This window comes from Blennius ocellaris, assembly GCF_963422515.1.
Source record: "Blennius ocellaris genome assembly, chromosome: 15".
NCBI lineage: Eukaryota > Metazoa > Chordata > Actinopteri > Blenniiformes > Blenniidae > Blennius > Blennius ocellaris.
Genome location: NC_137664.1, coordinates 2,367,621 through 2,379,955, shown reverse-complemented (window position 1 = coordinate 2,379,955; position 12,335 = coordinate 2,367,621). Strand labels below are relative to the sequence as shown.

The following is a 12,335-nucleotide window of genomic DNA, read 5'->3' as shown; positions in this document are numbered from 1 at the left end:
AGGAGAACGACTAAAAAAATACATTTTAAAAGTTGTTTTTTAAAAAGTATAAAAAAAATTGTTAACTTTGGCAGCAAAAATCTAAAATGTAGTTTCCTGTTAAATCCAGCTAAAAAATAAAACACAAGTAATCCTGAAAAGAATACTTTTTAAAAGATAAATTAACAAAACTAACTACAGCAACGAAAGCTACAACTTGACAGAAATATTTGAAGTTAAAAAAAAAATTAATCCAAACCTAAATAAATTGGATAAAATGTTAAACACTAATGATTTCAAAATATTTAAATAACAATGAGAGCACGTTGGAGGACAAACGGAAGAGCAGGAAGAAAAGAAAAAAAAGATGAATATAAATTTCAAACAATATAAATAATTAGAGAAAAAAAACTTGTTAATAAGAAAATTAAAAACTGGAAGAACTTAGAAATGAAAGAGAAGAAAAATACTACTTAAAAATAACCGAATGATGTAATCCCAGTTTTAATCCACTGTTATTAATTTTTTCTTTCACTGTCTCCGTGATTCTCCTCTTTCATCTCTTTCATCTCATCTCCGCGTCGACACTGAAACTTTCCTTTCCTTCTGGTTGAATAACCTCCGTTATCTGAGCTCACGTTTACTTTAGTGAAGGACAAAGTGCAGTTTGTTAAAGAAACATCCTCTTCAGCAGATCGTATCCAGCTTTTGCTCTTGTTTTTAGTTTATCTTCACATATATATATATATTACAGTTATTTTTGGAATCATTGGTATAAAAGTGATTTAAAAGAAGAAAAAAAAAGATAAGAGTGAATATTTTTGATAGGCTTCATGTAGTAAAGTGGATTTCTGCTTCCATGATAAAATATTTATGAAATAAAGATCAGTTTGTTTTGTCAGGTTTAAATAAACCTTTTACTGCTTCGTTCAGTGGGGGGGGGGTCTGCAACCGTTGCTATCAAACCCGTATTTGAAATTTTTCCACAATAAAATTTGTCTGCAAAACATGCAAATTGTCAAAGACTAGTTAAATTAAGTCAAAAACTTTTCACTATTCTTCCTATTTTTCTCTATTTTCCACTGTCCTCCTTTTTTCCTTTTCTTCATCTTTTTCCTTTACCTATTTTCCTTTCCTGATTAAAAAAAATAAAACTGTTGTAGGAATTAAAAAAAAAAAATTTTTTTTGTTAAACCACTTTCTACCTTCCTCTAATTGAATTATCAAACTGTATAGCTTCTTGCTCCATTTTAACTGTTTAATTTCTTTCAGATTTTTATAAATATTTTACCTTTTCTGCAATTTTTTTCCCATTTAAACGGATGGGGGGAAAATGTACTTTTTTTTTTTTATTGTCACTTTAAAAACCATCACCAATTTAAACAATTCAACTTTTTTTTTTAATTCTTTTTAACTTATCTTTTACCCGGAAGCAATTTGCCTTTAAACTCCTTCAACCCTTCTTGCTGCTTTAATTATTATTATTTGTTTAGTTTATCTCTTTTATCCTCTTCCTATTCCGGCCGTTTTACTTTTATTTCGCTGATTTTAGACAGGAGATTAAACCAGTTTTGAAAAATCAGTATGCTATGCAAATTTTCTGAAAATGTCAGGGCGCCGCCACAGGGGGCGCTGGAGAGCCACAAGTTGCAGACCCCGGGTTCAGTCGGGCGTCAAACCTCTACATCCGACATGTTTTCCAACTTTTGCTTCCTATAAATATTGTTTAGTTAAAATTATCGGCTCAAACAAGCAAATATTTGCATTTTTTTTTCTTTAAAAATAACATTTTAAAATCACGTAGACGTGAGTTGGTTTGGCTGGTTGGTTCAGGAAGTCGTTATCGTCGCTATGAATGACTAAAACACTCCGCTGGATTGAACTCTTCATTTTTATCTGGAGGAAAATGTCACTTATTTCACAATCTTCGTCACACTTTTTTTGGAAAATTGTTAAATTTACCTCATTGATAAGCGTCTGAATCGGCTGGTTTTGTGCACAAGATGACTTTTTCTTTTATTTTGATGAGGCGTGCATTGAAACCGCCACTATTTACTCTAAAACCATAAAACTTTTAGTCAAAGAAACATTCAAAGGGGTTTTCATCCATGGTGCATTCAAGGACCCTCCCAGGAAAAAAGGAAATCTCACTTATCGTTCTCTCCAGATTCTACACTAACTTTTACCTCCTTTTTAAAAAAATCATTATTACTGTTAAAATACGAGAGAAATCAACTCTTTATTTTTTAGGAGGTAAATTATCATTCTGAGTATTTTTACTTTTCTTTTCTTTTGCTGTCTTGTGATTTTTTTTTTTTTTCCGAAAAAGGCTTTTAATGTCATTTTCCTTATAAATCTATTTATTCATGACGGTGGCTTTATTTTGGAGGCTCATTTCTGAACCGCGCCTGTATTTAAAGAATAAAATTACTTTTATGACAAAATGTTTCCTGTTGTCATCTTTCAAAGTAAAAGCTCAAAGTTGCTTTATTTTGTCATTTCTGCAACACATTTCCTCCAAAGTTAAAAATACATTTAAAAAAAAGCCATTGTAGTATTTCCTTGAGTTTGTAGTAAGTGTTTTTGTTTAAAAATCTTTTTTTTTCTATTTCCATCGAATTTGACCAATTTGTGAAGAAATGAAAGGAAAGTGAAATTTTTCTCGTTGGTTTGATGAAAAACAAGTTAAACTGAAACTATTTGAATCTTCTTTGTTTTACTTTGACGTGAATAAGTTGATTGACATGCAGATGAGCGCGAGTCTGTAACGTCCCACTGTCTTTGAATGCAACGCCTCGTCTTGCAGGGCGTTCCAGGTTGAACGCGCGCGTGTGTGTGTGTGTGTGTGTGTGGGGGGGGGGGGGGGGGTCAGTGTGTTTTCAGCGTCCTGAATCTCGGTTCTCGGCTTCATTCAGCAGCAGCAGTCATGAGCGGACGTGTTGGAGAACTGAGCCCCCGACAGGCTGAAGTCTTAACTGAGGTAACACACTCCTCATCATCATCATCATAATCATCATCATCATCATCATCTAAAATCTTTTCTCGTTTCACTCCGAGATTAAAATCTTCATTTTTCCATCAAACAATTTAATCCAAATCTTTACACACTTCAAATTATTGATCAGATTGAGATCCGTGTGTGTGTGTGTGTGTGTGTGTGTGTGTGTGTGTGTGTGTGATCAGATTACCAACAAGGAACAAATAATCTTAATCTGTTTTGGGGAAGATTAAAAAAAAAGAAGTTTTCACCTTGATTTTTTAATGTTTTGTTTTTATTTTTTAATCTGGGATTAAGATTAGTTCCAGATTAGGTTCTGGGATTGAGAATCCAGTTTGATTCTCGGTGTTCAAACTGGTTTAGTTCTGGTTTTGAGCCTTTTTCTACGAGGATCTGGTTTATTACAGTTGATTAAACTGGTTTTCTTCTGGACTGTTCACACTGGTTCACACTGAACACCTGCTTCTTGATCCTTTAGGGAACTGGTTCCTGGACTTGGTCCAGACTGGTTCTGGTTCCTGGACTTGGTCCACACTGGTTCTGGTTCCTAGCTGGTTCCTGGACTTGGTCCACACTGGTTCTAGTTCCTAGCTGGTTCCTGGACTTGGTCCACACTGGTTCCGGTTCCTAACTGGTACCTGGACTTGGTCCACACTGGTTCTGGTTCCTAACAGGTACCTGGACTTGGTCCACAGTGGTTCTGGTTCCTAACAGGTACCTGGACTTGGTCCACACTGGTTCTGGTTCCTAACAGGTACCTGGACTTGGTCCACAGTGGTTCTGGTTCCTAACTGGTACCTGGACTTGGTCCACACTGGTTCTGGTTCCTAACTGGTACCTGGACTTGGTCCACAGTGGTTCTGGTTCCTAACTGGTTCTTGAGTTTTGGTTTGCTTTCTGGATTACTTCAGAACTTCTGGTTCTTCAGATGTTCTCGGCTGGTTTTGGAGAGTTTGTAGTGGTTTCTCCCTCGTTTAGGACTTTTCTACTGGTTTATATACTTTATCTACTAGTTTCACTCTGGTTTTTATACTTTGTTGACTGGTTTCTTTTTTTTTTTTACATTTTCTCTATATTTAGACTTGTTCTGCTGTTTTCTCTCTGGTTCTCGATATTTTATATCAGTTTATCTCTGTTTTTGGACATTTTCTACTTGTTTCTCACTGGTTTTTACTTTATCTACTGGTTTTTATACTTTATCTACTGTTTTATTATACTTTATCTTTTGGTTTCTCTCTCGTTTTAGACTTTTTCTGCTGTTTTCTCTCTGGTTCTTGATATTTTCATATCAGTTTATCTCTGGTTTTGGACTTTTTCTTCTGGTTTTTGGTCATTTTCTAGTCGTTTCTCACTGGTTTTTACTTTTTATCTACTGGTTTTTATACTTGATCGACTGGTTTCTCCCTACTTTAGTACTTTCCCATTGTTTTTATACTTTATCTACTGGTTTCTCCTTAGTTTTGGACTTTTATAAAAAATATTATTTTTTTTACATTTTCTGCTGTTTTCTCTCTTTTTTGTGACTTTTTCTGCTGTTTTCTCTCTGGTTTTGGACTTTCGTACTGTTTTTTTAGTTGTTTTTTTTTACATTTTCTGCTGGTTTCTCTCTGTTGTTGGACTTTTCATGCAGTTTTCTTCTTCTGGAGTTTGAACTTTGATCCAGTTTTGGGTCTTTATTGGGCCTCAGTTCATCTTGGTTCTGGGCGGCGTTCTCATCTAATTGTTGAATGACTTTTGAACCCCCCCCTCCTCCCACTCCTCTACCCCCGGATATGTGAGAGGCCCCCCTCCAGTTAATCATAGTCCGGTATTGATCTGGTCTCCGTTCTCTCCGGTTGCTTCCAGTTCCAGGGGAGGATCCAGGACCTCCTCCCCGTCCTGCCGGCTCAGAACGACCACTACCTCCTCCGCTGGCTCCGAGGTGAGATCCCCCCCCACCCCCCCCACCCCCCCCACCCCACCCCTCCACCCCCCCCCAACCCGCCGCACCACCAGGGACCAGAAAGTCCAGACCGACTGGTCTGAGAGAAACAATCCAACCAGTGAACAGGAGAAGAAAATACTGGATTTAAAAACAAAAAAACTTTATTTAAAAAGCACCATTCAGACATTGACAATGCTGCTTACAGAATACTGTAATTCTTTTATTTTGAAAGCTATCATTTAAGTAAAATCTGTGTCGGCAGATGAACCGGAACTCTATTTTGACTTTTGAAATTTTTTATTAAATTTTTTTTTTTTTTTAATATTCCATTTTATTTCCATTTCATACATCTTTTTTTTCTACTTTTAGGACATAGTTTATATCCATTTTTTTATTTTTTATTTGACGTACTATCAGGCTATGTAATCGTATTTTTTAATTAATTTTGAGGTGATTTTGTGTCTTTAAATCTTTATTCATATATTAATTTTATTAACCTTCATGCTTTTCAGCGTCCTTTTTCATCTATTAACATTCATTTTACTTTGTTTTTAATGGAGGTATAATTGGAAATAGTTTTATTTCTCTTTGTTAATAAACTTTCCTATTTTTTAAACTTTTTTTTTTCTTTAAATAGTTTAAATTTAAATTTTTATTCCTTTTTTTGGTGTTTAAATTCCATAAACGTAGAAGTTGCTCAACTCGTCAGAGATTTTTGTTCCCGTCAGTTCTCCACAGTACTTTTACTTGAGTACAATGTGTGTGAGTACTTTCAGTCTGTTCTGAGGGTCAGGATGGTTCAGATTCCACACACACACACAAGAAACATACAATACACACACACAAAATTGGCAACACACACACACACACACACAAAAACATAGTATGCACACACACACACACACACACACACACTCACGGAAAACACGTACACAACACAAAAAAGTACAATACACACACATACAAAAATACACAACACAAAATATACTACACAAATGCAAAAGAAATACAACACACAGAGATACACATAAAAACATACACATACACACGCACAACACAATACAATAAAAACAGATGCACACACACAAAACATGGAACACCCACACACACACGCAAAAATATATAGTACACACACAAAAACCAGCACGAAATATTACACAAACACACAAAAAAACATACAACACACAGAGATACACACGATAAACATAATACACACACACACACACACACACAAAACATGTAACACACACATACAAAAACGTATAGTACACATATACAACACAAACTAGATTACACAAAAGCAAATAAAACATACAACACACATAGATGCACAATACAAAATATACAAGATACAAACAAAAATCATACAACACACACACACATGAGAAAATCTATAATTACTGTAATAAAATAAAATAGTAATTTGTGCTTCAAACTTTGAAGTAGAAAATTATCAAATTCTACAAATGATTAAAAAAAAGTATAATAAGTGAGATTTAATGAAACATGTGAAAAGTCTTTAAAACACATTTATTCATATTTCTAATACAAAACAAGTATTTTAGGAAGTAGAAAACAAATAGAAAATAATTAAGTGGATGTGGAAATTGTGTTTTAAAAAAACAAAAAAAACAACTGAACCCCTCAGCTGTGGCCTGGTCCAACGTTCAGGGAACTTCAGATCGATGGTGTTTGAACTTTGACCTCTTCTCGTTCAAACCATCTGATTTCATCGATTCTGGAAACAAACTGAACTTTCATTTCTTACAAGCGAACAACAATTGCGTAAACGAGGCCGAAGCTTCTGTCTTGTACAGATTAAATGTGCTTTTTTTTTTTAAATCCCAAATTTTGAATTCATGACATTTTCACTTGTGAATTTAAAAATAAATAAATAAATAAATAAACAAACTTTCTTTCTTTCAGCTCGTAACTTCAACGTCCAGAAAGCCGAGGCCATGATCAGGAAGGTGAGATCGGTCTATGTTCTACTTCCTGCCTCGCTGACCCCTGGTGGCCAAAGGAGGGAAACACAATCAGCTTACTTCCATTAAAAAATACCCTCGTTTCATTTTGACTTAATCGTTTATAAAACTGCTATACTGATCATTTCTAGTTGCATCTTTTCTCAACATTTGATCAGTGTAGAAATTCCCCCCAAAACAGATTTATCGACGGTTGATTTATTTATTTTCTTTCCAGATTTAGTCTTATTTAGCCTACGGTGCCTTCCAGGAACTCTGGAATTCCGAATTGTTTCCAAACTTTAGTCACAGAAGTCCCCCAGCTCTCACTTCTAGAAGTGGGAATTCCAGGGTTGAGATGGGAATTAAACAATTGTTATTTTCGATAATCGATAATCGAATTTTAGATATAAAAATGGCATCATGTTAGCATAAAAACGTTTTTAATGTTTTATTTTGTTTCTTTTACATATTTTTGAAGCGCTTCCTCGTACATAAAATGTTCGCGTAGATGTACTATTGATGTGTTTTCGTGAATGAAGTTTGATTAAAAACTTTAGGTTTCTAATCGGAAAGCGCTGTCACAGGATTAGCGTTGGGGGTGGGGCGGCGGCCATCTTGTTTCCCGACTTGTAAAGTTGTGATTAACTAGCATGCTACTGTGTGGGTTTCTCAAGTCGTGAATCGTGAGGACGGAGCACAACAATCAGTAGCAAGAGTAGAAGCTATAAACACCGTTGCCGCGGCAACGACTGAAACATTAGCCACTGTGTTGTAAAGCGTCTACTGTTACCGTGACGACGGAAGAGAACAATGATCGCCGGGTCGTCTACAGTGACCTGCCGAACCTGAGCCGCGACATTAACCTGGTCTCCATTACCGTCGCCATGGCGACAGGCTAAGGACCGTACGTATTTTTTGTTACTAGCATGCTAACCCAGTTAAGCGTGAGCATGGCGGCCAGGATTAGCCGATACCAGGTGTTTTTTTTGTCGACGGTCAGACCGAAATGTCCCGACTCCATTTTCACTTTTCGCAGCACGCGGAGTTCCGGCGGCAGATGAAGGTGGACACCATCATATCGGACTGGACGCCTCCAGAGGTAAGGCGGCGAGCGCTTCGGCGGCGGGCGTGTTCGATCTTCATCGCTATTCTTCCCCCCCCCCCCCCGAGGTGATAGAGAAGTACGTGTCGGGGGGGATGTGTGGCTACGACCGCGAGGGCAGCCCCATCTGGTACGACGTCCTCGGGCCCCTGGACCCCAAGGGCCTCCTGCTGTCGTCCACCAAGCAGGACTTCCTGAAGGCCAAGATCCGGCACACGGAGATGCTGCGGCGGGAATGTCAGCGTCAGTCTGAGAAGGTCCGGTCGGGTTTCTGCTGTCGCTCTTCATCTTCGTCAGACTGGTTCCATTCTCACTCGACTTCTTCTGCCTTGTTTATGTTCTCGGCTTCTCCTCCTCCTCCTCCTCCTCCTCTTCCTCCTCTTCCTCATCCTATCAGTTGGGTAAATATATCGAAGCCATCACGCTGATCTACGACTGTGAAGGACTCGGACTGAAACACATCTGGAAACCTGCTGTAGAAACATTTGGAGAGGTGACTCATACACACCTGCTACACACCTGTCACACACACACACCTGCTACACACACCTGTCACACACACACACCTGTCACACACCTGCTACACGCCTGCTACACACCTGTCACACACACACACCTATCACACACCTGCTACACACACACACACACACACACACCTGCTACACACCTGTCACACACACACACACACACCTGTCACACACCTGCTACACACCTGTCACACACACACACCTGTCACACACCTGCTACACACACACACACACACACCTGCTACACACCTGTCACACACACACACCTGCTACACACTTGTCACACACATATGCTACACACACCTGCGTGACACACACCTGCTACACACACCTGCTACACGCATGTGTGACACACACCTGCTACACACACCTGATACACACCTGCTCCACACACCTGCTACACACCTGCTACACACACCTGCTCCACACACCTGCTACACACACCTGCTACACACACCTGTCACACCAGCTACACACACCTGCTACACACCTGACACACACACCTGCTACACACACCTGCTACACACCTGCTACACACACCTGCTACACACACTTGTCATACACCTGCTACACACACTTGTGACATGTTAATTGCCCACCTGTCAGTGTATGTGTGTGTGTGTGTGTGTGTGTGTGTGTGTGTGTGTGTGTGTGTGTGTGTGTGTGTGTGTGTGTGTGTGTGTGTGTGTGTGTGTGTGTGTGTGTGTGCGCCTCTGCAGATCCTCACCATGTTTGAAGACAACTACCCCGAAGGGCTGAAACGTGTTTTTATCATCAAAGGTAAATCCTGCAGATTCATCCCGAAGTTCATTTTGGTTTTTGTTCCAAATTAATGTTTCCTTTTTTTTTTCTTTTCTCTTCTTCCTTCAGCTCCCAAAATGTTTCCGATGGCGTACAACCTCATCAAACACTTCCTGTGTGAGGAAACCCGACGCAAGATTCTGGTTCTAGGAAGTGAGGGATTGTTTTCTGTTTCACCGTCAAACTTTGATCTCTCGAATTTTTTAACGTTTGGCGGCCATTTTTAATCTGCCTGTTCATTTCTGGAAACATTTTTGTTTTGCAGGTAACTGGCAGGAAGTTCTGCGGGAACACATCGAGCCCGAGCAGCTTCCTGTGGTTTATGGAGGAACGCTGACCGACCCGGACGGAGACCCTCGCTGCAGAACCAAGGTGAGAACCGACGGTCCAGCCGGCTCCAGGTTCAAGAGAGAGCAACTTCAACTTCACCACATTTCACCAGCTTAACCACTGTTACTGAGATTTAACAGGCTTTTATCACAGTTTTACCACCGTTTTCCCCCACAGTTTACTGAGATTTATCACAGTAATTAATCTGTTTAACCACAGATTAATCTCATTTTAATCTCAGTTTGATCTCAGTTTAATCTCAGTTTGATCTCGGTTTAATTTCAGTTTAATCTCAGTTTGATCTCAGTTTGAGCTCAGTTTCATCTCAGTTTAATCTCAGTTTAATCTCAGTTTAATCTCATTTTAATCTCAGTTTCATCTCAGTTTAATCTCAGTTTGATCTCAGTTTAATCTCAGTTTGATCTCAGTTTAATCTCAGTTTGATCTCGGTTTAATCTCATTTTAATCTCAGTTTGATCTCAGTTTAATCTCAGTTTGATCTCAGTTTAACCATAGTTTTACCGTGTTTACATGTGTAATCCCCTTTTTACCACATTTTACTGAGATTTACCGGTTTTATCACAGTTTTCAACAGTTTTACTGTGATTTACTACAGTTTCATCAGCTTTACCAGAGATAACTGAGATTTACCATCGTTTCATGGTAGTTTTACCACAGTTTCACCAGTTTCACCACAGTTTACCCAGTTTTACCACAGTTTTACTACAGTTTTTCCACAGTTTTACCACAGTTTCACCACAATTTCACCACAGTTTTTACCAGTTTTCCCACAATTTCACCACAATTTCACCACAGTTTTACCAGTTTCACCACAATTTCACCACAGTTTCACCACAGTTTTACCACAGTTTTCCCAGTTTTTCACGGCCCGCTGTGGTTGCAGATAAACTACGGTGGCACGGTTCCCCGCTCGTTCTACGTTCGGGACTCGGTGAAGGTTCAGTACGACAGCAGCGTCACCGTCAGCCGAGGGTCCGTCTTCCAGCTGGAGTTCGACGTGACGGAGGCCAGAAGCCTGCTGAGGTGCCAAGCACACACACACACACACACACACACACACACACACACACACACACACACACACACACACACACACACACACACACACACACACACACACACACGTAGATTGGCTTCCTCACCTGTGTGGCCCCGCCCCCTCCCAGATGGCAGTTTGCCAGCGACGGAGCAGATATCGGCTTCGGGGTGTTCCGGCGAAACAAAGATGGCGGCGCCCAGAAGCCGAGCGACATGCTGCAGGTTCTTCCAAGCGAACGCTACAACGCCCACCTGGTACCTGAAGACAACTGCCTCACCTGCACCGAGCCCGGAGTGTGTGAGTCTCGCACGGCGCCACCACCTGGTCACCGCTGGATCGCGCCTTCATTCATCGCAATATGAGAAAAAGCACTGCGAGATATTCACACAATATATATATATATATATATATATATAATATTCACATTGAAAAAAGACAATATTATTCAATAACACAGTAAAAGGAAAATAAATACTGTGTGTGTGTGTGTGTGTGTGTGTGTGTGTGTGTGTGTGTCCTGCAGACGTGCTGTGTTTTGATAACAGCTACAGCGTCCTCCAGTCGAAGAAGCTGAGCTACAACGTGGAGCTTCTCCCTCCGGTGGACGAGGCGTCGCCGAGCGCTCGCAGCCGAGGCGACGGCCGGCGGCAGTGAGCTCGGCGCCAAATCTTTTTTTTTTAAACGTCGAAAACAAAGAGGAAAGCGGATAAATCCTCCAATTACCTGACTGATTTGCATAATATTCAGATTGATTACAACAATAATTCTGTTTTAAATCAGAAATCCATTAGAACGCTGACCTGTTAGTGATGCAGTACCACTCCTGTGCTTTAGGTGGCAGCAGTGAGACACTGCTACATTAACGTTGCTTTTAATATACGTCTAGAAAAGCTTCAAACATTTATTGTAGCTTTTTTTTTCATAAAAAACAATTTATGAGCTCAAAATGAGCTGTAATGGCACAGAATAGTATTTGTTGCGTTTAAAACTGTTGATTCCAATGTCTAATGTTTATAGGAATTTGTTGTTCACATGCCTTCAAATCAAGAACAACGTTTATTTTTGATTATGTTAATTTATTGACAATCTTCTGGAATGTTCCTTTTTATACAATAATACTGTAATAAAGATTAAAGTGTATTGTCATGTTTATTTCCTTATTTTTTTCCCACATTTTCTTTGTGTTAAAAGTAAGATTCCCCACAAGGGGGGGGGGCATTTTAAAAAGCAAAAACACAAGATTTTTATGTTCAATCAAGTTTATTCAATCACATATAATTCAAGAAATATGAAATGGCAGCGAGGAAAAATAACAAAATAGATCCCCAAAAAATTCTAATAAATCAAAAACTTCAAATGACAAAAACTCATTTTCATGAAGAATCGAGATGCGGTTCGGAGTAAAAAGAGGCACAAAATAACAATGATTGTGTGTATTGTGTTTGGTGTATACTGTGTTGTCTATTGTGTGATGTACAGTGTATTGTCTGTCGGGTATTGTGTACTGTGTGTAGTATCCACAAGGGGGCGCTGCTGCTGTTACATAAGAGCTGATGGAGGGAATAACAATGCGCACAGTCACAGTGAGGTGAAGAGACAAACACACACACACACACACACACACACAGTCCTCTTTATTGATCGTAT

The 12,335-nt window shown here is 39.2% G+C and overlaps 1 protein-coding gene across 1 annotated transcript; it reads left to right on the top strand.

Annotated features, from left to right (window-relative positions):
• Window positions 1-2,905: 2,905 nt before the first annotated feature.
• On the top strand, window positions 2,906-11,342 carry sec14l7 (SEC14-like lipid binding 7; the record flags this gene model as incomplete). The annotated part of the gene is made up of 12 exons (XM_080509869.1): window positions 2,906-2,959; window positions 4,823-4,898; window positions 6,828-6,871; window positions 7,905-7,967; window positions 8,039-8,227; window positions 8,368-8,463; window positions 9,217-9,277; window positions 9,368-9,451; window positions 9,564-9,670; window positions 10,533-10,672; window positions 10,816-10,985; window positions 11,212-11,342. The coding sequence occupies 12 exons, from the start codon at window positions 2,906-2,908 to the stop codon at window positions 11,340-11,342; spliced, it is 1,215 nt and encodes a 404-aa protein (XP_080365995.1).
• Window positions 11,343-12,335: the final 993 nt, after the last annotated feature.